Source organism: Lutra lutra, chromosome 2 (genome assembly GCF_902655055.1).
Source record: "Lutra lutra chromosome 2, mLutLut1.2, whole genome shotgun sequence".
NCBI classification, from domain to species: Eukaryota; Metazoa; Chordata; class Mammalia; order Carnivora; family Mustelidae; genus Lutra; species Lutra lutra.
This window is the reverse complement of record NC_062279.1, coordinates 173,956,649-173,981,630: the sequence shown is the minus strand read 5'-3', so window position 1 is coordinate 173,981,630 and position 24,982 is coordinate 173,956,649. Positions and strand designations below refer to the sequence as shown.

At 39.5% G+C, this 24,982-nt stretch overlaps 1 protein-coding gene across 10 annotated transcripts in view; it reads left to right on the top strand.

The window, feature by feature from the left end:
- LOC125093636 (toll-like receptor 1) overlaps window positions 1–11,126 on the top strand; it is a 34,042-nt gene extending 22,916 nt beyond the window's left edge. For 2 of the 10 annotated variants that reach the window (XM_047719103.1, XM_047719100.1), the window contains exons 2-4: window positions 5,994–6,091; window positions 6,191–6,294; window positions 8,508–11,126. In XM_047719103.1, coding sequence (XP_047575059.1) covers window positions 8,575–10,947 — 2,373 coding nt within the window. In that variant the 5' untranslated portion in view covers window positions 5,994–6,091; window positions 6,191–6,294; window positions 8,508–8,574 and the 3' untranslated portion in view covers window positions 10,948–11,126. Of the gene's footprint in view, window positions 1–1,971; window positions 2,269–5,911; window positions 6,092–6,190; window positions 6,295–8,507 lie in introns of those variants that run through there. The other 8 variants (XM_047719108.1, XM_047719105.1, XM_047719102.1 and 5 more) reach the window with 7 other exon arrangements.
- The last annotated feature ends 13,856 nt before the right edge of the window (window positions 11,127–24,982 follow it).

The window sequence follows — 24,982 nt, the reverse complement described above, 5'->3', positions numbered from 1 at the left end:
AGTGCAGACTGGGTAGCTCAAAACACCAGAAATTGACTCTGTCACAGTTTCAGAGGCCAGAAGTCCAAAATCACAGGAACTTTTTTTTTTTTTTAAGACGTATTTATTTATTTTGAGAGAGAGAGAGAGAGAACAGAGGGAGAGGCTGAGACAGAGGAAAAGAGGGAATCCCAAGCAGACTCCATGCTGAGTGCAGAGCCCCATATGGGGTTCAATCCCACCACCCCGAGATCATGACCTGAGCCAAAACCAAGAGCCAGATGCTTAATTGACTGAGCCACCCAGCACCCCAGCCATAGGGACTTAGAAGTTTTTACTTAACGTTGGTTTATGAGAAGTCTCAAGAGAGTCACGTGTAAATATGTAGTTTTTATTTTTCCCCATTCAGCCAACTGGATTCTGAAATTCTTCCCTTCTAACCTCCCAGTGATGAGCAGATTTCAAAGCTCTCTTGTCCTTTTGAGGTATTAATATTGCAATCTAGTTTTAAAATTTTAATCTTCATCCCCATCTAAAGCTCATCTCCTTTCTCCATATCATGGGCAGAGCTTATAGCTCAATCTTGGCGCATGTACGGGAGGTGTACACGGTCTGAGGTACGTACTTCCTGCTGCTCCCTCTTCCAGACCTGATGTAGGGACCAGGGGTAAGAGGTAGAAAGGCAGATGTCCTTTTCTATAATTGTGTTGGCTAAGGTACAGAATGAGGAGACCTCAAACACAGGGGCTTAAATAAGATACAAGTTTCTTTCTTTCTTAAATGTAAGTCAAATAGAATCTGGAGGTCTAGGATAGGTAGTAGTATCTACTCCACAAAGTCATTCAAGAGCTCAGACTGGCCAGTTGGCTCTGTTTCCTGTGAGGGTGAGGTAATGGCAGGATGGCTAGGACTACTTCAACTGCTTTTGAGAATATTAAAGGTTTTTTAAGGACATGTGGGTCCATGCACGATTCCAAGTAGACACGATTCCAAGTGTGTTCATCCTATGACAACATGGAGGAAAGAAAGAAACAGGTGGGCACCTGAGAATGGGGGGGAGGAGTTACAGGACTCTAGAACGCTCAAGTGCCCCGTCTCTAGACCCGGTTCACAAAGTCAAATATCCTTGGGAGCCAGAAGCTGAATTCTTAGTCAAAGAGGACTCTCATCTCCTGTTAGGGGTCTGAGAGAAGAAACGGTTGACATGGAGGAGAAGGAGGTTCATTCTTTCAGTTTCAGAAATATATTTATAGACACATTTCCCTTATTAAGTTGTGGGGGGGGGGTAGAGAGAAACACAGAGAGAGTGACAGAGAGGGAAGTTGGCCTTGCTCACTGTGGAAGAAAAAGCTGATTATAGCAAGAAGTTGTATCCAGTCTACGATGGCACATCATGGAGTCCTTGGCTGGGGACAAGTTCTGGGGCAGACAGTGGGCATTTCTGGGCTTTGTTGGCCCGTCTGTTGTTATTGTTGCTATTTTAAAAGAGTGGAGCTGTCAGAATGGTTTCCTCAGCGTGCAGGTAAATAACCCAAAGGAGGTGTCTTAGACCTTCCCGGACAAAAGAGACTGATAGATAGCACAGTCTTTCATAATGGGAGGTTTAAAAAGATTTTTTTAAAAATTTATTTCACATACAGAGATAGGCAGAGCGAGAGGGAAGCAGGCTCCCTGCTGAGCAGAGAGCCCGATGTGGGGCTCGATCCCAGGACCCTGGGATCATGACCTGAGCCGAAGGCAGAGGCTTTAACCCACTGAGCCACCCAGGCACCCCTTCATAATGGAGTTTTGAAAAATCACTTTCTGAAGAAAGTTTGAAAATATCAATGGCAAAAAACTGGAGCAAACAGATTTTCTCTGAAAACCAATTTCTCAAAGAAAAAGACACGATTGGCATCCATTCTGTGTCAGCACATGATCTTCCCTCTCCATGAGTCTGAGCGGAACTTTGATCTTGAACCCTTCCTCTTTCCTCTCTCAGTCACTTTTAATAGTGGACTGATCGGGAGGCAAGACCGGAGTGAGCTGACTAGGGTGAAATAGAGAGCCATAAAAATTCGATTTAAATACAGGTCTAATAGTCAACTCACCAGACCCTATGCTACATGTGAGTAGAAGACAATGAGTTTATACTTACCATGTAACTTCAGTGGGATTCAGTAGATGGCATAAAAGAGCTTTTCTCTCTGCCCCCCAGCATTTAAATGTAGTTCCTAGTGAAATGAATGTTTGAGGAAGTACTTAAATTTCGTACTGACTGCCAATGCGACAGACGGGCAGGTTGTGTTGGTAAGTGACTTTTTTTTTTTAATTCTATAAAAGAAAATAATGGTTTAACTAGTTATTGGACACAAGAATGTTAAAAGTCTCTACAAGTAGGAGATCATGTGGGCTTGGGGTGTTTTTCTAAATATATTATTTCTGAGGCGTGCTTACTGTGTTTTGAATTAGCATTTATCAGTTTCTCATCCGAACTCAGAGAAAGGGTTTGTGTGTGTGTGTATGTGTTTGGTGTGTATTTGTTTTTCTTTGTGTGTATTTGTTTTTCTTTGGATGACACCTCTTCTCATGCGCTCAGGAACTGTATTTGAACTGGGAGATGGAAATTTGGATCTCCAACATCTCACGGTTTTCTTACAGAGCACCTAGCTGTTGGTCGCAGGTGGTACTGGTCCCATTCCTCTCTTTACAGTGAGACCAATGAGGAAGATGGAGGGTATAGATAAATTACTCCTGGAGACAGTGATACCAAACAACCCTTTTTGTTTTTATGGGTAGGTTGATTTTAATTTTTCTCTCTGGGCTGTTCCCACTAGACACTCTTTTCTGTTTTCTCAAGCCACTGAAACTCTTCGGGGCACTACTAGCCAGGTGCGACTGTAGATTTAGAAAATGTTTCCCAGGCTACACCCCATTTAATCAAAAGAATTGAAAGTAAGTACATCTTCACAATACAAAGCAAAAGTTTTCAAAACCACATAGGAAATAAAGCCAAAACGCTCTTGAACTGGTTCTGATCCTTTCGACCTCAGAGCTCATTGGCCTTGTGTGGTGCAGACTCGCAGTCACTATTTGTGGTACTGAACTGCATAGGCTGGGTTGATTGTATGGATTTTATCCAGAAGTCAAGTCAAAGTCCCGATTTGATTATGCCAAAGTCACTAAAGATAACTCAAATGTATTGATGTATTGTATCGTAGACAGTGACGCCAAATCTATCTTAATCATTAAAATTGACATAAACACACCCAGAGATACTTTTATACTTTTGAATTAAAACTTTCTTTTACGAATCAAGTTGGCAAATAATCATTTTAGTTGGCAGTAAAATAGTTTGGAGATTCAGAGCTGGCCATCAGGACTTTGATTTAAAAAAAAAAAAATTGATCTTTGCTCATTTAGCAAGTTTGGTATATGAAATTTAAAGTACCCAAAAGTCAGTTCCTCAAGTGTACAATACTTTGACTTCTTAATCATAGAAATAAAAGTGGTTTCATAAACTGAGTACTTTAAATTGATGATTACTTATTTGACACAGAGAGAGGGCACAGAGGGAGAGGGAGGCTAGCTGACTGGTTAAAAAGCTGTTATACGGGGGCGCCTGGGTGGCTCAGTGGGTTAAGCCGCTGCCTTCGGCTCAGGTCATGATCTCAGGGTCCTGGGATCGAGTCCCACATCGGGCTCTCTGCTCGGCAAGAAGCCTGCTTCCCTCTCTCTCTCTCTCTGCCTGCCTCTCCGTCTACTTGTGATCTCTCTCTGTCAAATAAATAAATAAAATCTTAAAAAAAAAAAAGCTGTTATACGAACCCAAGCAAATTGTAGTTTTTCATTTTCTATGTTATGAAAAATTTCAAAACTTTATATAAGTAGGCACTATGAATCCCTGTTGTTTAGTTTCAACAAGTATCAATTTATAGGTAATTTGTTTCGCTTAGAACCCCATCCAAAGCCCTCTCCAACCCCATTTCAAATATTTCAAAGCAAACTGTAGTTGCTCATTTCACTTATATTCCTTAAAAACTTAACAGAGATTAACTCCTTAAAATATCTAGTTGGTTTATTTAAGATCAAGATCTCAGTAAGAGCCATATGTCCCAAATTGTTGCTCATTTTCTTTTTCAAGATTTAAACAGTGAAAGAGCACAAGCAGGGGGCGGGCAGAGGGAGAAGCAGGCTCCCCGCTGAGCAGACAGTCCAATGTGGGGCTCCATCCCCTGACCCTGAGATTATGACTTGAGCCGAAAGCACACACTTGACGGACTGAGCCACCCAGGCTCCCGTGAAGCCATGCTTTCTTTAAATGCTCAAGATAGACGATAAATTTAAATCCCTTGTGGAAGTTGCTGTTTTTAATTAGACAAGGACAACTTTTTCATCTTGTTTCTGGTGGGTTCGCTGTGTGCTAAGTACTTGCGTCTGTGCATGGGGCCCTGTCTGTGCTCCTTGTCTCTCTTGTCATCTCCTGAACCATTCCTGATTATCCTGACCACAGCATACTTTCAATCCTGGAGTTGGCCAGAAGTTAGAAAGATCCCCAGATTTGGATTCAAGCTAAGGCATAAGTCAAGAAATCCCAGTGAAACCTTAAATCCAAGCCACTTTTACTTCAACTTAGCTTTTACTAGCTGGTTCTGTTTTGAGAGATTAGACACTGGCCCAGACAGTAATTGGGTATTATTCTGATTCTCACATAAGTATTTTCACTTGTATGAGTAGCTCTTTCAGGAAGATGGAGAGAATAAATTGGGAAATTTCTGGATCTTTCAGCCAAATATAATCAATGCCATAAAAATGCCACTTTTACTTTTTTTTTTAAATGTAGACATTCTTTTTTTATACTTGACATACAATGTTATATTAATTTCAGGTATACAACTTAGTGATTCAGCAATTCTATACAATAAGCTGTGCCCACCATAAGCACAATTTCCATCTGTCACCATAAAATGTTATTAAAACATTATTGACTATAGTTCTAATACTGTACGTTTCATCCCAGTGACTTATTTATTTTATAACTGGAAGTTGGTGTCTCTTATTCCTCTTCAGCTGTTTTGCCCATCCTCCAACCCCGTTCCCTTTGGCAACCACCAGTTTGTTCTCTGTGCTTATGATTCTCTTTCTGTTTTCTTTTCTTTGTATTGTTTTTTAGATTCCCATATAAGTGAAATCATATGGTATCTGTTTGACTTATTTTACTTAGCATAATATCCTTTTGGTCCATCCATGTTGTTGTAAATGGCAAGATCTCATTCTTTTTAATGGCCAAGTAATATTCTATTTGTGTGTGTGTGTGTGTGTGTGCTTTTGTGTGTGTGTGTGCGTGTGTGTGTGTGTATGTGTGTGTCTTTATCCATTCATCTATCAATGGACACTTGGGTTGCCTCCATATCTTGGCTATTGTAAATAATGCTGCAATTAAAAAAGGGCTGTATTTCTTTTCAGAATAGCGTTTTCATTTTCTTTGGGCAAATACCCAATAGTGGATTACTGCATCATATGGTATTTCTTTTTATCTTTTTAAAGATTTTATTTATTTATTTGAGAAAGGAAGAGGAAAAGAGAGAGAGACAGACTGAGCAGGGAAAGGGGCAGAGGGACAAGCAGACTCCCTGCTGAGCATGGAGCCCATTGTGGGGACTCGATCCCAGGACCCTGAGACTGTGACCTGAGCCAAAGGCAGACACTTAACCAACTAGCCACCCAGGTGCCCTTGGATAATGTGGTATTTCTATCTTTTGGGGAAACTCCGTACTATTTTCCGCAGTAGCTGCACAATGTACATTCCCACCAACAGTGCACAAAGATTCTCTTTTCTCCACATCCTCGCCAACACTTTTTATTTCTTATCTTTTTTCTATTAGCCATTCTGACATGTGCAAAGTGATATTTCATTGTGGTTTTGATTTGCATTTCATTGATGATTAGTGATGTCAAGAATCTTTTCAAGTGTCTTTTGGATACCACCTTTCTTTAACATGCATTTTAATGGCTGGGTTCCTTTCCTTGCACAGAGTTTACATGAATGGTGATGAAAGGGGTCTACTGGGCCCCCTCGTATATTCAAAGAAATCAAGATAACCAAGGCATCATTGGATACCTCTGTAAAAGTGTAAGTCCAAACAGTGCTCCAAATACTAGATAAGTTTGCATGTGTACCTTGGAGGAATTTTTACAACTTAGGGCTGTTTCTGGGACTTTAATTATTTAGGTCCTTTTGTGCCCATGGAGAGATGTGAGGGGATATGTGAAGAGGAATTTGACTCTTTGCCAATATTGATGGCTTGCCTGTCTAATGCAGCTCCAAGAGATTGAGTAAGTTCCCTGAAAGACCCCTGTAGCTATGTAGCCCCGGCTGAAAGGGGAGGGTGGAATAGGGGTTGGGATAGGGGGGTGTGGATCATACTCTAGGGTTCATCCCAACACAACTCCCCCTGGTCTCCCATGTCATTAGAATCTTGATAACAAAATAGTATCTGGGCTATAGTGGGTTGAAAACTAGTGCAATAAGCATAACCTAGAATGATATCTAGCACTTCATAGAGAATAGATACCTATTTGATGAATGGATGAACAAAATTTTTCTGAAGAGAAGGAAACTACTCCTATCATTGAAATGTTTCAGTGCTCCCCATTCCCTCCTGACTCTCAGACAAGAATCCCAACTCCTTGCAATGATCTGCACCTTGAACAATCTTGCCTCTACTTCCTCTCATCTTCACTCACTCCATACTAACATTGATCACTTTACTGTGCCTCAGATAAGCCAGCCTCAGCTGCGCCTCAGGACATTTGCACTGGCCTTTCTCTCTGTCAGAAATGCTTTCCCCAAAGATCTTCTCATAGATGACTCATTCACTCCATACTGGTTTACACCACAATGGCATTTTCTCAGAAAGTCCTAGAACTCTGACCGATCAGTCTAAAAAATCCACCAACCACTGTTATATGCCGACCATTATTCTTGATTCATTTACTCTGTTTAATTTTTCTTCTTCCTTTTTTTTTTTTTTTTTTGCAGAGAACATGTGCAAGGTGGAGTGAGGGGAGAGCAGACAGAGAGGAGAGGGAAAGACTCTTAAGCAGGTTCCATCCTAAGCACAGAGACCAATGTGGGGCTGAATCCCACAACCTGAGCCAAAAACCAAGAGTTGGGTGTTCAACCGATGGAACCACCCAGGTGCCCCTCTGCTTAAATTTTCTATATAATATTTAATACTACATGAAATTACCTGTAGTCATCTATTTTTCCATCTTGCCACTAGATAATAAGCTCCCTGAGAATTAGGGCTTTATTTTGTTCACGGCTTTATCTCTAGTTCCTAAAACAAGGCCAGTAGATTATCAATACAAAGTGGTTGAATAAATAAATGGATGAATAAATGGGATTTCTGAGAGACCATTTATCATGATCTAATTACCTTTTGAATAAGACCAAAGTTAGGTGTGAAATCACATGTAAGTAATAAAAGGTAATGCAAGAAGAGTTTGAACTCAACCTCATGGGAAAGGAACTCTTAAGAGAGCCATGAGGTGGTACATGTCAAAGGTAGAAAATACACTGGCTGTGAATCCTAGTTTGAGTTCTATATGATCTTGGGAGGGTTGGGCTCAGTGGACTTTCCATAAATACATAAAACCATATGTATTAGTTTCCTGTGGCTGCTGTAACAAGTTACATAAACTTGGTGGCTAAAATACAACAGAAATGTATTCTCTCATGGTTCTGGAGACCAGAAGTCTAAAATCAAGGTGTTGGTAGCACTAAACTCTCCGTAAAGCCTCTTCCAGCTTCCAGTAGCTATCAGTATTCCTTGGTTTGCACTGCATCTGCTCCAATCTCTGCCTCCTTCTTCAGATGGCCTTCTCTGTGTCTCTGTTGTCTCCATCAAATATCCCTCTGTCTTTCTCTTGTAAGAACACTTGTCACTGGGGGCGCCTAAGTGGCTCAGTGGGTTAAAGCCTCTGCCTTCAGCTCAGGTCATGATCCCAGGGTCCTGGGATCAAGCCACACATCCGGCTCTCTTCTCAGCAGGGAGCCTGCTTCCCTTCCTCTCTCTCTGCCTGCCTCTCTGCCTTCTTATGGTCTCTCTCTGTCAAATAAATAAATAAAATCTTAAAAAAAAACAACAACACTTGTCACTGGATTTAAAGGCCACCTGGATAACTCAGGATGATCTCCTCATCTAAAGATCCTTAACCTCATTATTTCTACAAAGACCCTCTTCCCAGATTAGGTAATAGTCACAGTTTGTGATGAATAGGACAATTAAAAGGTGGAATTATCTTTTGGGTGAAGCCACCATTCTACCCATTACACCTTCCATATTAAAGGTTATTTGATTAGAGGTGGTATAGTTGTTTATCAATAGGTATATATCCCTCCTTTCAGTTATGTGACTCCAAGGAACTTGGAGTCCAAGGAACAGGCTTCATTTCATGAGTCTAGGAAAAAATGTTTAATGTCAGCGATGCCTAGTTTCATACAGTTATTTAAAGTGTTTTGTTTTGTTTTGTTTTTTTTTAAGGATCTGTACCTGTATGGAGATGGTCTGAGGAATAGCAACTACACTTAGGAATGTCTGGTCTTACAAAATGATGAGAACTAATTCTAGCATCTTCCATTTTGCCATAATCTTCATGTTAATATTTGAGACCAGAACCCAACTGTCTGATGAAAGTGAATTTCTAGTTAACAGATCAAAAACTGGTCTCTTTCATGTTCCCAAAGACCTATCCTTGAAAACAACAATCTTAGATATATCACAAAATTATATATCTGAGCTTCACACTTCTGACATCCTATCACTATCAAAGCTGAGGATTTTGGTAGTTTCTCATAATAGAATTCAATATCTTGATATCAGTGTTTTCAAATTCAACCAGGAACTGGAATACTTGGATTTGTCCCACAATGAGTTGGGGAAGATTTCTTGCCATCCTACCGTGAACCTCAAGCACTTAGACCTCTCGTTTAATGCATTTGATCATTTGCCCATATGCAAAGAATTTGTCAACATGTCTCAACTAGAATTTCTGGGATTAAGTGCCACACGATTACAAAAATCTAGTGTGCTACTAATTGCTCCTCTGCATATAAATAAGGTTTTACTGGTCTTAGGAGACACTTATGGGGAAAAAGAAGACCCTGAGAGCCTTCACAACCTTAACACAGAAAGTCTACACGTTGTTTTCCCCAGAAGAAAGGAATTCAGTTTTACTTTGGATGTATCAGTCAGCACAGCAGTAAGTCTGGAACTATCTAATATCAAATGTGTGCTAGATGATAATGGATGTTCTTATTTCCAGGATGTTCTGTCAAAACTTCAAAAGAATTCAAGGTTATCAAATCTTACTTTAAACAACATTGAAACAACTTGGAATTTTTTCATTATGATCCTCCAGTTGGTTTGGCATACAAGCATAGAGTATTTCTCAATTTCAAATGTAAAACTACAGGGTAAACCTGACTTAAGATATTTTGATTATTCTAACACTTCACTGAAGGCCTTATCTATACACCATGTTGTCAGTGATGCGTTCTCTTTGCCACAAAGTTATATCTATGAAATCCTTTCAAATATGAACATCCAAAATTTCACAGTGTCTGATACACACATGGTACACATGGTTTGCCCATCCCAAATTAGCCCATTTCTGTATTTGGATTTTTCTAATAATCTCTTAACAGACATGGTTTTTAAAAATTGTGGAAACTTGGTTAAACTGAAGACACTTAATTTACAAATGAATCAATTAAGAGAACTTGTAAGTATAGTTAATATGACCAAGAAGATGAAGTCTCTACAACAATTGGATATTAGCCACAATTCTCTAAGTTATGATGAAAATGAAGGAAATTGCATTTGGACTGGAAGTTTATTGAATTTAAATATGTCTTCAAATATACTTACTGACTCTGTTTTCAGATGTTTACCTCCCAAGGTCAGGAAACTTGATCTTCACAATAACAGAATAAGGAGCATTCCTAAACGAATCATGAAACTAGAAGCTTTGCAAGAACTCAATGTTGCTTCCAATTCTTTAGCCCACCTTCCAGACTGTGGTGCTTTTAGCAGCCTTTCTGTACTGATCATTGATTCTAATTCAATTTCCAACCCATCAGCTGATTTCTTCCAGAGCTGCCAGAAGATTAGGTCCATAAGAGCAGGGAATAATCCATTCCAATGTACATGTGAACTAAGAGAATTTGTCCAAAGTCTAGGCCAAGTATCCCGTGAAGTAGTAGAAGGTTGGCCTGATTCTTACAAGTGTGACTATCCAGAAAACTACAAGGGAACCCTGCTGAAGGACTTTCACGTGTCTCAGTTATCCTGCAACACAACTCTGCTGCTTATTACCATTGGGGTCACTATGCTGGTGTTGACTGCTACTGTGACCGCCCTCTGTATCTACTTTGATCTGCCCTGGTATCTCAGGATGGTGTGTCAGTGGACCCAGACCCGGCGCAGGGCAAGGAACATACCTTTAGAAGAACTCCAAAGAACCCTCCAGTTCCATGCTTTTATTTCATATAGTGGGCATGATTCGGCCTGGGTGAAGAGTGAATTACTACCAAACCTAGAAAAAGAAGATATAAGGATTTGTCTTCATGAGAGAAGCTTTGTTCCTGGCAAGAGCATCGTGGAAAATATCATAAACTGCATTGAGAAAAGTTACAAGTCCATCTTTGTTTTGTCACCTAACTTTGTCCAGAGTGAGTGGTGCCATTATGAACTCTACTTTGCCCACCATAATCTCTTTCATGAAGGTTTTGATAACTTAATCTTGATCTTGCTAGAACCTATTCCACAGTATTCCATCCCTAGCAACTATCACAAGCTCAAAAATCTCATGGCACAAAGGACTTACTTGGAATGGCCCAAGGAGAAGAGCAAACGTGGACTTTTTTGGGCTAACCTAAGAGCATCTATTAATATTAAATTGATGGAGCAAGCAAAAAAATAGATCACACATAGATCTAAAACTATTCCCTTGTTTCTTCAGGAAAAATGTTGCTGCTTTTGAAGTTCCAATGTGACTTATTTTGCATCAACAGAAATCTAAATGCAATTTTGAATATATAATCTAGATAAAAATGTGTACTTTCAGAGTCTCCAGTTCACCATTTATATATGGTATTAAAAATTAATGCAATGATGGGGCGCCTGGGTGGCTCAGTGGGTTAGGCCACTGCCTTTGGCTCAGGTCATGATCTCAGGGTCCTGGGTTCGAGCCCCACATAGGGCTTTCTGCTCAGCAGGGAGCCTGCTTCCTCCTCTCTCTCTGCCTGCCTCTCTGCTTACTTGTGATTTCTCTCTGTCAAATAAATAAATAAAATCTTTAAAAAAAATTAATGCAATGATATAATTTTGATTTAAGTTGTTAATTTCTAACACGAGGAATTTATCTTTTTTTTGTATGACTGAATTCATTGAGTTTCTCATGTAATCAAGACAAGTACCTATTTGAATAATTTTAGTTTCTACAGCAGATTTCTGTAGCTATTGGTGCCCTTCTTGCTTCTACTCAGCATTTGTCCTTGCACGGTGAAGACCACTTATTTCTAATGCTGCAGATTCTTGGCCTGGATTTTCTCCTGGCCATGAGAACCTACTTGGCTTACACGAAGGGCAATTTAAAAATGCTGGAGAGGGGCACCTGTGTGGCTCAGTGGGTTAAAGCCTCTGCCTTCGGCTTAGGTCATGATCCCAGAGTCCTGGGATAATTTGGATATATATAAAAAGGGCTTTAAAATAATCATGTTCTGGGCACCTGGGTGGCTCAGTCTTTAAGCAGCTGCCTTGGGCTCAGGTCAAGATCTCAGAGTCCTGGGATTAGGGCCCATCAGTCTCCCTGCTCAGCGGGAAGCCTGCTTTTCCCTCTCTCGTTCCTCCTGCTTGTGTTTCCTCTCTCTCCATGTCTCTCTCTGTCAAATAAATAAATAAAATCTTTGAAAATAAAATAAAATAACCATGTTCTTTGACCTGTAATTCTACTTTAGAAATCTAGCCTAAGAAAATAAGTTGAATGTGGACAAATATTTCTTTTTTTTTTTTTTTAAGATTTTATTTATTTATTTGACAGACAGAGATCACAAGCAGGCAGAGAGGCAGGAGAGAGAGGTGGGGGGAAGCAGGCTCCCAGGGTGCCCCTGGACAAATATTTCTTACAAGTGTGTTAATTGCAGAGTCATTGTTAACAGTGAAAAATTTGAAACATTCCAAATTTCCAACAATGGAGAAATGTGCTGTGTTTGTTTAGTAACATTTTATAATCATTAAAAATAGTGTATTGTGGGGGTGTCTGGGTGGCTCAGTGGGTTAAAGCCTCTGCTTTTGGCTCAGGTCATGATCCCAGTGTCCTGGGATTGAGTCCCACATCAGGCTTTCTGCTCAGCAGGGAGCCTGCTTCTCCATCTCTCTCTGCCTGCCTCTCTGCCTACTTGTGATCTCTGTCAAATAAATAAATAAATTCTTTCTAAAAAAATGGTGTATTGTGTTAAGATGATACATTTTGTTATGTGTTTTTACCACATATGTTTTACCACATGTTTTTACCACAATCTAAAAAAATAATGTATAACATAAGGGAATGCTTACATTAAAATATAAATGAAAAACATAGGATACAAAAGTATATGTGTAGGATGGTTTCATATGGTAGAAATATGTGGAGTAAAAGGTCTCATTGAAAATATACAAAAACATTATCATGGCTTGCTTGTGGTTGGTGCTTGCTTTTACTTTGGTACTTTTCTTTTTTTTTAAGATTTTATTTATTTACTTGAGAGAGAGAGAGAGCATGAGAGGGGAGAGGGTCAGAGGGAGAAGCAGACTCCCTGCTGAGCAGGGAGCCTGATGTGGGACTCAGTCCCAGGACTCCAGGATCATGACCTGAGCTGAAGGCAGTCGCTTAACCAACTGAGCCACCCAGGTGCCCATACCTTGATACTTTCCTATACTTGAAAAATTTATAGCCAACAAAAGGAAATATCAAAACTAAGTCTTTATTTATAATACACCTCTCCAGGAACAAAAGAGCTTACTGGCATCATTTTCCCCTGCTACTCCCCAGCATAAACACAGGGCCACCTGATGGAAGCAGCTCAGAGAGGACACTGGCTGCCTAACTTGTTTATCACAAGCCCCACCCCCTCTGTGCTCTGGTGGGACTGCCCTTCTCAGTCCCAATGCAGTGGGCCCTTTCCTGGAAAAACAGCACAAAACCTTGCCCACACCACATCTCCTGACTGGAGGGTTCTGTACAGGTCTCATGTAGTTAAAAGTTGCCACATTCAGGCCAAGGACCAAACACTACCCACAGTAGGCAGGGAGAGCCTTGGCAGGCTAGAACAGCCAAAATACAACAGCAGAGCACACACAGTGTACACCAGAAACACTCACTGAAGCACCAGGCCCTGGACACTCTATGACCTCTTCTTCATAAGGCCATTACATTCAGAAGTAGGAGACATAACTGTCTTTTAAAACACAAAGAAGAAGGCAGAGATTTAGACAAAATGCCAAGACAGAGGAATTTTTCCCAAGTAAAAACAAGATAAGGCCATGGCCATAGATTCAAGTGAAACATAAGTGAAACATATAAGTAACATGCCTGATGGAGAATTTAAGGCAATAATCATAAGGATACTCACTGGGCTTGAAAAAAGAATAGAAGACATCAGTGAGACCATTACCACTAAGATAAAAGAATTTAAAAGGAATCAATCAGAGGTGAAGAGTGAAATAAGAGAGATTGGAAACAGACTTGATGAAATAAACAGTAAGCTGGAGGAAGCAGAGGAATGAATTAGTGACCTAGAAGACAAAATAATAAACAATAATGAAGCCAAACAAAAGAGAGAAAGAATTGTACAACATGAAATTAGACTTAGGAAACTCAGTGACTCCATCAAATGTAATAATATTCATATTACAGGAGTCCCAGAAGAAAAACAGAAAAGAGAGAAGAAAATATATTTGAGGAAATAATAGCTGAAAACTTCCCTACTCTGGGGAAGGAAACAATCATCCAGATCCAGGAGGCACAGAGAACCGTCATCAAAATCAATAAAAGCAGGCCAACACCAAGACGTATTGTAATTAAATTTGCAAAGAATAGTGATAAAAATTTTAAAAGCAGCAAGACAAAAGAAGTCCATAACTTATAAGGGAAAACCTATAAGGCTAGCTGGGGATTTCTCAACAGAAACTTGGCAAGCTAGAAGGGAGGGCCATGATATATTCAATGTGCTGAATGGGAAAAACCTGCAGCCAAGAATAATCTATCCAGCAAAGCTCTCATTCAGAGTGGAAGGAGAGATAAAGAGTTCCCAAACTAAAACTAAAGGAGTTTGTGACCACCAAACCAGCCCTGCAAGAAATAGGGGAATCTGAGTGCAAAGGAGAGACTAACAGTGACAAAGACAAGAAAGGATCAGAGAAAATCTCCAGAAATAAGCATGAAACAAGCAACAAAATGGCAATAAATACATATCTATCAGTAATTATTTTGAATGTTAATGGACTAAATGCTCCAATCAAAAGACATACAGTGTCAGAATGGATAAAGAACAAAACAAAACAAAATAAGACTCATTTCTATGCTGCCTAAAAGAGACTCATTTTAGACCTAAGGGCACCTACAGATTGAAAATGAGGGGGTGGAGAAATATTTACCACTCAAATGGATGTCAAAAGAAAGCCAGAGTAGTAATACTTAAATTGGACAAATTAGACTTTAAAACAAAGACTGTAGTAGGAGACAAAAAAAGGGGGGGGGGGGCGCCTGGGTGGCTCAGTGGGTTAAAGCCTCTGCCTTCAGCTCAGGTCATGATCCCAGGGTCCTGGGATCGAGCCCCACATCGGGCTCTCTGCTCTGCAGCGAGCCTGCTTCCCTTCCTCTCTCTCTGCCTGCCTCTCTGCCTACTTGTGATCTCTGTCAAATAAATAATAAATTAAAAAAAAAGAGAGACAAAAAAGAGTATTATATAATCATAAAGGGGACAATCCAATAAGAAAATATAGCCATCGTAGGTATTTATGCACCCAACGTGGGAGTACTCAAATATATAAAACAATAACAAACTAAAAGAACTAGCTGATAATAACAGAATAATTGTAGAGAATTTTAGCACCCAACTTATATCAATAGACAGATCATCTAAACAGAACATCAACAAGGAAACAATGATATTGAATGATACACTGGACCAAATGGACCTAATAGATATATGCAGAACATTCCACCCTAAAACAGCAGAATACACATTCTTTCAAGTGCACATGGAACATTCTCCAGAACAGATCACATATTAGGTCCTAAAACAGGTCTCAACAAATACAAGAGGATCGAAGTCATACTATGCATCTTTTCTGACCATAGTGCTATGAAACTAGAAGTCAACCAAAATAAAAAATCTGGAAAGTCCATGAATACATGGAGGTTAAATAACGTGCTACAAAACAATGAATGGGTCAAACAGGAAACCAAAGAAGAAATTTAAAAATAGATGGAAACAAATTAAGATGAAAACATAATGGTCTAAAACCTTTAGGATGCAGCAAAAGCAGTCCTACAAGAGAAGTATATAGCAATACAAGCCTACCTCAAGAAGCAAGAAAAATCTAAAATAAACAACCTAATCTTACACCTAAAGCATCTAGGAAAAGAACAATAAATGAAGCCTAAAAACTAGAGCAGAAATAAATTACATGGAAACTGAAAAAAACAATAGAACAGATCAATGAAACTAAGAGCTGGTTATTTGAGAAAAAATCAATAAAACTGATAAAACTTTAGCCAGACTCATCAAAAAGAGAAGAAAAGGGACCCAAATAAGTAAAATCACAAATGAGAGGAGAGAAATAACAACCAACACCACAGAAATGCAACAATGGGGAGAAAGGGGAACCTTCTTGCACTGCTGGTAGGAATGCAAACTGGTGCAGCCATTCCAGAAAACAATATGGAGGTTCCTCAAAAAGTAGCACTACTCTACGATCCAGTAATTGCACTACTGGCTATTTACCCAAATACTAATTCAAAGGGATAAACACACCCTGATGTTTATAGCAGCATATCTGCAAGAACCAAGTTATGGAAAGAGCCGTACTGTCCATCCACTGATGAATGGATAAAGAAGAAGTAGTATATATATATATATATATATATATGTATATATATATACAGTGGACTATTAGTCATAAAAATGAGTGAAATCTTGCCATTTACAACAATATGGATAGAGCTAGGGAGCATTATGCTAAATGAAATAAGTCAGTCAGAGAAATATAAATATAATATGATTTCACTGTTCCATGAATTTGAGAAAGAAAACAAATGAACAGGGTTGCAGGGTGTGGAGAGAGAGACAAGCCAAGAAACAGACTCTTAACTATAAAGAATGAACTGATGGTTACAAGGGGGTGTGTGGGAATAGATTAAATAGGTGATGGGATCAAGGAGAGCACCTGCTGTGATGAGCACTGGGTGTTGTATGGAAGCGTTGAATCACTCTATTGTATGCCTGAAACTAATATTACACTATATGTTAACTAACTGGAACTTAAATTAAAACTTAAAAACAATAAAAAATAAGAAAAGTTAAATATAAACTAAAAAATCCCCCACAAAACACTAAGTCTTCACCAAAGATAGAAGTAGTAGAGAGGTTATAAAGTAAAGTAGTAGTAGAGGTTATAAAGCTGGTTTCTCTACACAAACATTCTAGAATTCAGTCCTGGCTCCATTTCTCTGTAGCTCTGTGCCCTTGGATGAATTCCTTAACCTGTTCCAGCCTCCTCTTTCACATCTGTAAAATGAGCATTATAATGGTGCTTCCCTCCTATGATTGTTATAAGAAATGAGTGGTATGATGTGTGGAAGGCCAGGGTCTCACTATTCCCTCTACAGCTGGCAGTACACAGTAAGTAGGACGAGTCTCCAGAGACAGACCACCCCAGCCTGATTTCTGCCTCTTCCCCCTCATTTTAGTGACCCTAAGTGGTTATGCATTTTCTCCCTGCTTTATTAGCACAAATATAAATGAGTATCATCATACTTGTCTCAGACTATTGTTACGAGCATTAAAGGAATTAAACACGTAGTGTGCATAGAACAGTGCCTGGCACAGAACAGAAACTCTGTAAATGTTAGTTATGATGATGCCATTTTTATTTTTATTATTGGTATCTTCATTATCTTACGCCACCCCACGTGGCACTGGAGCTGAGCTGTTACTCATGTGCTGTCTGGATAGTCCTACGCTTTATCTAAGATTAAATAAAATCAGAAAAGAGACAGAATTTGACCATACAAAAATTAGAAATAGTTCCCTATTAAAACAAACAAGCAAATGAATAACCAGATAAACACAAACGGCTAAACATGGCCAATGGAGAAATGACAAATCGAGAAGTAAACTGGTAGTGGATATCACAGATAAAACTGACTTTTTTCTTTTATATAAAGAAGTTGTAGAATAAAACAAAAAAGTACTGAATCCCAATTGGTATATTGGCAATGAGAGAAACTGTTCAAAACTAGATTCAGTTAGGGGCGCCTGTGTGGCTCAGTTGGTTAAGCGTTGGCCTTCACTTGGATCGTGATCCCAGGATCCTGGGTTTGAGCCCTGCATTGGGCTCCCTGCTCTGTGGGGAGCCTGCTTCTCCCTCTCCCCCTGCCTTCTCTGTCTTTCATGAATAAATAAAATAAAATCTAAAACAGCAACAACAAAACCAGGATCCAGTTAGAGAACAAACACATGAACAACTTCAGCCTCACTAATGCAACCCAAATATCATCGAAGTTTCTAGTTTTTCCTTTTATTTTCATATAAAACCGTTCAAGTCCCCAGTCTGCATGGTTATAGGAGAGCAGTCTCTCCTGAGGATTTCAGAGGCACGATGAGTTTCTGGCTACCTCTCATGTTCTCTTTTTCTGGACTATTTCTTCCAGTGTCTCCCCAACACTTCGGACCAGCTCATCCTTCCTTCCTTCACTGCTCCAGAGCTCTCTGATGGACTTCATCCCCTTACTGGACACAGTCACTTCTTGAATTACACAGATTAACACCCACACAAGTGGATGACCACCCTTAATAAAAAATCCATTATCAAATTAATCAACTAGGTCCCAGGCACTCTGTCTTTGAGGGCCAGGGAAAGGAGTGTTACATGTTGGTGATGTGATCTACAAGGATGTTAACCTCTCTTCCAAGACATCTTGAAGATACTTCTTGGAACTCAACTATGATAGCCCCATCCTCCAAAGAGATCAAAGCATTGGAAAATATTTTAAGGGAAGTTTTAAGGACTTAGAACAAAAGGGCTAGTTGCCAATGTAAGGGAAGAAATCAGAAATAAGAGTCTAAATCTGGGAGGTCCACCTGCATCTAATAAGTATTCCAGGCAGAGAAAAAGGAGGGTAAGACATTATCAAAGTAATAAAGCAAAGAAATTCCATTGCAAGACATGAATCTCTTAACTATGCCCAGCAAAATAAATGGTAGAAGGCACCTCCTTTTGGAATTTTAGAACAATTTTAGAATAATGTCAGACAACGATCCTCAAAGTTTCCAGAGAGAAAGAGAAAAGCACATACAAATAATTAGAAACGAAGATGGCATTGCACTTCTCAATACCAGAAACTACAAAATAAAACTTTGTGAGGCAAATTATTTGGAACAATCAATCAGCTACAAAGCAGGACATTTAAGTTCTCACTCTAAATTAAACCTCAAAGACTCTCTTAGGAAATTATGGGAAGATATGTTCCACTAAAGATGTAAAAACTGGGGCGCCTGGGTTAAAGGCTTCTGCCTTCGGCTCAGGTCATGATTCCAGGGTCCTGGGATCGAGTCCCACATCGGGCTCTCTGCTCGGCGGGGAGCCTGCTTCCTCCTCTGTCTCTCTCTCTCTGCCTGCCTCTCTGCCTACTTGTGATCTCTGTCAAATAAATAAATAAAATCTTTAAAAAAAAAAGATGTAAAAACCAAGAAAGGTAATGCTATGCATTCTCTATACTGTTTCTGCCATACAGATACAAAAGACACGAGTAGCTTCAGGAACATAACAAACCATAAATATCTAGTAAACTAATTAGGAAATGATGAGTTTTGCTTACCTATTACTTTTGTTTTTAATATAGTTTATTTAATTGCAAGCCTCTGCAATTGAATTTTTAATCATTGTTCCTTTTAACAATCAGTTCACATAATTCTTAAAAAATTAAAAATTGGATCTTATGAGCTGGTATAACCCAGCTCTAGCACATCACTGGATATATTAGAAGATATCTTAGTAAGCGTGATTCAGTGAGTAATTTTTTCAGATTCAGTCTAAACATTGCACATATTTGGTTGCCAGCAAGGAAATCTAGGGAGATTCCTCACGCTAACTTGTCTTACAGGATGTCTGTTATGTGACAACATTTCTCTATTTGGTCTAAAACATAAAGCAAGTTATTAATAAAGCTATAATAATAACTAGTACCTGAATGAGAAATGCAGACCTTCCTCCTTTCCTTCTCTACTGTTTTCCCTTTGTTACTTTCTTGCTAAGCCTATAAATTCTATTTTCTCCCTTTTTGGGGGGGGTCTCCATTCCTATCCTGTCCCTTGCCTTCCATCCTGATTTTCTGTTTTTTGTTGCCTCTTCTTTCCACTATGTTTTTGCTTTCTCCTTTAATCTGCTGTCCTTTCTGACTTTTAAAAACCTTCCATTTTCTCTCTTTTCTTCTTTAATCTTTATTTAGTATTTGCTTATCTTCACTCTTCTCTCCCCCATTCCACCTCTAATATATGAATATCTTCCTCTTTCTCAATTTCCTTCTCTTTCTACTGTCAATTTTTCTTTATTGCTGCCTTTGCTTCTATTTCTTCTGACAGCCTTTTCTCAGTGTCATAGCTTATGGGCAGGATGGAGACTCATCCTTAGGGTACTTTCTGAAGTATATATACATATATATACTTCAGTATATATTATATATATAGTATATAATTATATATATATAATGTCAGACAACGATCCTCAAAGTTTCCAGAGAGAAAGAGAAAAGCACATACAATCAGAAACCAAGATGGCATTGCACTTCTCAATATATATATAATACATATATTATATATCTATATAATATATTATATATGTTATATATCTATATATTAATCTGTATATCTATATATAAAAAATATATATTCTTTCTTATCCTTAAAGGCTTTGTGGGTAATTTCTGAGCACAGGTCTCATAGATGTTTCTACAACAATGGTCATTTGCAGAGTGCACAGGATCATTTGAGAATGGGAATAAGAACTAAAGTCAGGACAGGTGAGGAAATGAGAAATACCAATATTTGGCATTGCTGGGGAAAATTCTGTGGATGAATAGGAGTTCCAGTTTGTTGGCTAATTGTAGGATGGTCATTAATTAACTTAAGTCTTTAGCTCTACTTGTTCAATATGGCAGCCACGGGCCATATGTGGCTATCAAGTGTGTGAAATGTGGCAAGTCTGTGTTGAAGTATGCTCTAAGTATAAAACACATACCAGATTTCTAAGACACTGTATGAAAAAAAAAAGAAATATCTTAGTAGTTTTTATATTGAATATCTTAGTATTTTGATATGATTCAATATATTATTAAAACTAATTTGGGGGGCCTGGGTGGCTCAGTGGGTTAAGCCGCTGCCTTCAGCTCAGGTCATGATCCCAGGTCCTGGGTTCGAGCCCCGCATCGGGCTTTCTGCTCAGCAGGGAGCCTGCTTCCTCCTCTCTCTCTGCCTGCCTCTCTGCCTACTTGTGATTTCTCTCTGTCAAATAAATAAATAAAATCTTTAAAAAAAAAAAACTAATTTAACCTGTTTCTTTTTGTCTCTTTAAATATAGTTACTAGATAACTTGAAGTTACCTGTGTGACTTGCATTATTTCTACACTCTGTTGGACTGTGCTGCTCTAGTCCTTGAAAATGAAGTATTTACCAAAATCTCTGCAAAGTCTTTCTTTGGGTTTCCATGAAGTATTTAGGGCCATTCGATTTATCCTTTCAAACTACAATTTTCCTCCCCTCCTTATACTTGTCAAGTATAGTCAATTTTAGTGTATGTACTGCTGAAGTGAGCACTCGAGTTTAGTAAGTGAATGATACAGAATTGGAATTTCCTAACCACGTGAGAATATTGTTACCTTTTATTTTTCAGAAATATAATTTTTTAGAAAAAATAAATGGTGCCACTATTTTCTCTTACTGATATTTATAATTAAACTAGAGGAGCTTTATTACTCAATGAACACGTGCTTCCTACTAGATTATGAGCTAACCTGTAGCAGTTTTAAGGGAAAGCAGCCCCAGTCCCTTAGTTCCACCAGTGGGGAGCCTTGAGTTATGTGACTTTCCTCCCCAGACCTGGGCCCTATCAAAGGCAAGACATAAAACGGGCCAGTAGACTATCAGATGGTCCATGGGTCCTCTGCCCAATAGAGATGCCATTTGGAGCACCTTGGATACAAGGAGCCAATCAGATTTCTTATCTTCAGAAAGTACCCTCAGGACCTCTCTGTCCCACCCCTAAGCTATGACACTGAGAAAAGGCTGTAGGAAGAAATAGAAGCAAGGGTAGCTATAAGCAGAAGCTGGCAGTAGAAAGAGAAGGAGATTAAGAAAGAGGAAGGGTCAAAGAGAAGCTGACTCATTATTAGAGTGGAGAACAGCTTTTGCCCGCTTTGGAGAAGACAGTAAGATGGCTCGACCACCAGGAACACTGCGGCGGCCATTTTGCTGGTTCTCTGTGAGGCCCGGCAGTGTGCTGCTATGCTTCCTTACTTCTCGGAGTGTCTTTAAACTAAATCTCTGTCTACCTGAGGTAATACAGATTCTCTATTCATTGCAATTTATATATGAAGGAAGAAATAGGGCAAGCAGAATTCTGAAATCAGAGGAAGTTATAAGAGGGGGAAAGTATGCGAGAGAGAGTGTGTGTGTGTTTGCATGTGGGGGGGTAGTTACGAGGGCATACATCGATGAACCTCAGAGTAAGGGCGGGGGGAGGGACAGAAAAAGGGAAAAGATTTTTGAAAAGAATAAAAAAAAAAATCACATCCCCAAATGATCAGTTTATGGTTCTGAGCTTACTATTCCTATTGCTAATTGCAAAGGATTTAAATATTTAGATATTTAAATATTTAAGGATTTAAATATTTAGAAATTCCAGGTGAAGGCAGAGAGAGTAGTACATGAACTTCTGGGCACCTGGAATAGGGAAAACACGGTGGGCTTTGGAGCCAGACAGGCTCAGTTTTGAAATCCTGACTCCATCTCTTACTGGATGATGACCTTGGGCAAGTTTCTTATTCTCCCTGAACTAGTTTCATCATTCGTCAAATGGGAATTATATATAAATTTGATGGAGTTTCTGGTAAGGATTAGCCAATATCTTGTATGTAACACTTCCTATAATACTTCCGGTCCTTACTTTAGGAGGTAAAGGCAAGGTGCTTTTTTTTTTTTTTTTTAAGCTTTTATTTATTTATTTGACAGAGAGAGATAGTGAGAAAGGGAACACCAACAGGGGAGTGGGAGAGGGAGAAGCAGGCTTCCCACTGAGCAGAGAGACTGATGCAGGGCTTGATCCCAGGACTCTGGGATCATGACCTTAGCTGAAGGCAGACACTTAACCACTGAGCCACCCAGTCGCTCCAAGGTGTTTTGATAATGATGGTGGAGACAAAGAATACTACCCTTTAACTGGGCTCAACTTGGTTTTGGTGAGCATATTTTAAAATAGTAAAGAAAACTTTTCCATTCACTGACAGAGTGAAGTGTTTAGACAGTTTGGGCTCTGGGAAAAGGAAGACTACATCTCTGGACACCAAAAAACCCGTCATTTTTTTTTTTTTCTTGAGAGGACAATACAGACTGTGGGTGTGCTGATCATAGTGGCTTGAGAATTTCTGAGATGAAAGGGATTTTAGAGCTTAGTTCATCCAATAAGCTGGAAGGCCCCTCCCCCAGGCTCCTGATGGATGTGCGTTCGGGACCTATTTCTATGTGTATATGGACATGTTTGCATACGTTTAGGTGTGCCTTACGTAGACTGTTCATTTCGGTTGGTGTTTTTCCTCCTACTGTTACTTATTGTGGGATTTCCCCCTCTAAATTTTTTTAAAGATTTTCTTTATTTATTTGAGACAGAGCATGAGAGAGCTGCAGAAGCTGAGGGAGAAGCACACTCCCTGCTGAGCAGGAAGCCCAACGTGGGGCTGGATCTCAGGACCCTGGGATCATGACTTGAGCTGAAGGCAGACACTGAATGACTGAGCCACCCAGGCATCACCTCCCCCTCTAAATTATGTGTAGAAATACATGTATTATATTTTTATGAAAAATACCAATATTATTGTTTAAAAAAAGGCTTGTTTTAAGAAAGTACCCCTCCCCATTTTCACATTTAAATGAACCCATTATAATCATTCATTTTTGAATTGGCCGTTCCTCCTGTGGACAATCCATTTGGAAGGGTTTTTTTTTTGTTGTTTTGTTTTTAAAGATTTTATTTATTTATTTGACAGACAGAGATCACAAGTAGGCAGAGAGGCAGGCAGAGAGAGAGAGGAGGAAGCAGGCTCTCCGCTGAGCAGAAAGCCTGATGCGAGGCTCGATCCCAGGACCCTGAGATCATGACCTGAGCTAAAGGCAGAGGCTTTAACCTGCTGAGCCACCCAGGCGCACCAGGAAGTTTTTATCTTCATGAGTAACATCCAACAGTGTCACCTGAAATTTAAGCATAAATAAAATCCCAAAACCCATTGCTTTGAAAAAGTTGATGTGTTCTCCTATAATCTATATAAATAGTGCCATATTCGTTTTATCGTGTTACTTCAAAATAGGGCCTCTAGCTAACCCCTTCCCACTTTTTTCTAGTCAGATTAGTGAAATTATGGAGTCACCATTCCTAGCCTTCTGGTCACCCCTTAGCCATCCCACCGGTTTGATGGGTAGACTAACTGATCTGAACCTTGACAGAAGGCACCATCAAAGTGCTCTAAAAGGCTTCGGGAAATAATATGGCAGTTCTGCAAAAAAAATTAAACATAAAATTGCCGTATGATCCAGCAATTCCATTTCAGGTATAAACCCCAAAGAACTGAAAGCAGGGACTCAAACGGGCATCTGTACACTCATGTTCATAACAACATTATTCACAAGAGCCAAAAGGCGAACTCAACCTGCATATCCATGGATGGATGAATGGATAAACAAAATATGGTGTCTACACACAATAAATTACTATTCAGCCTGAAAAAAGGAAATTCTAATACATACTACAACATGAAAGAATAAAGTCCTATCTTGCCATTCTTTTTAATATATATTTTTAAAGATTTTATTTATTTATTTGACAGGGAGAGATATAGTGAGAGAGAGAGAACACAGGCAGGGGGATTGGGAGAGGGAGAAGCAGGCTGCCAGCTGAGCAGGGAGCCCGATGCAGGACTCGATCCCCCAGGGCTTCGGGATCGTGACCTCAGCCGAAGGCAGACACTTAAGAGCTGAGCCACTCAGGAGCCCCCCCTCTTTTATTAAAAGATTTTATTTTTATTTATTTATTTGGCAGAGAGAGGGGGGCTGTGTGTGTGTGTGTGTGTGTGTGTGCAAGCACATGCACGAGTGAGGGGAGGGAGCCCAACACCAATGCGGGACTCGATCTCACAACCCTGAGATCATAACTGAGCCACCAGGTGACTCCTCCCTTACCATTCTTTGGCAAGAGTTGTGAATACATTTTTCTTTAACAGAACTTTGATCTTGAAGTCAGAAAGAGAGCATTAGAGAAAAAAAGATAAATAAAGGAACGAGGCTGGTGATGGAGGGTATGGCACTGGGCCTTATCATCACCGCCATATAGAGAGGGGTTCCCTGAGAATCAGTTTTTGGTTTGATTTGGTTTGATTTGATTTTTTTTAAGCAGTCTCCACAGTCTGAGATCGGGACCTGAGCCAAAATCAA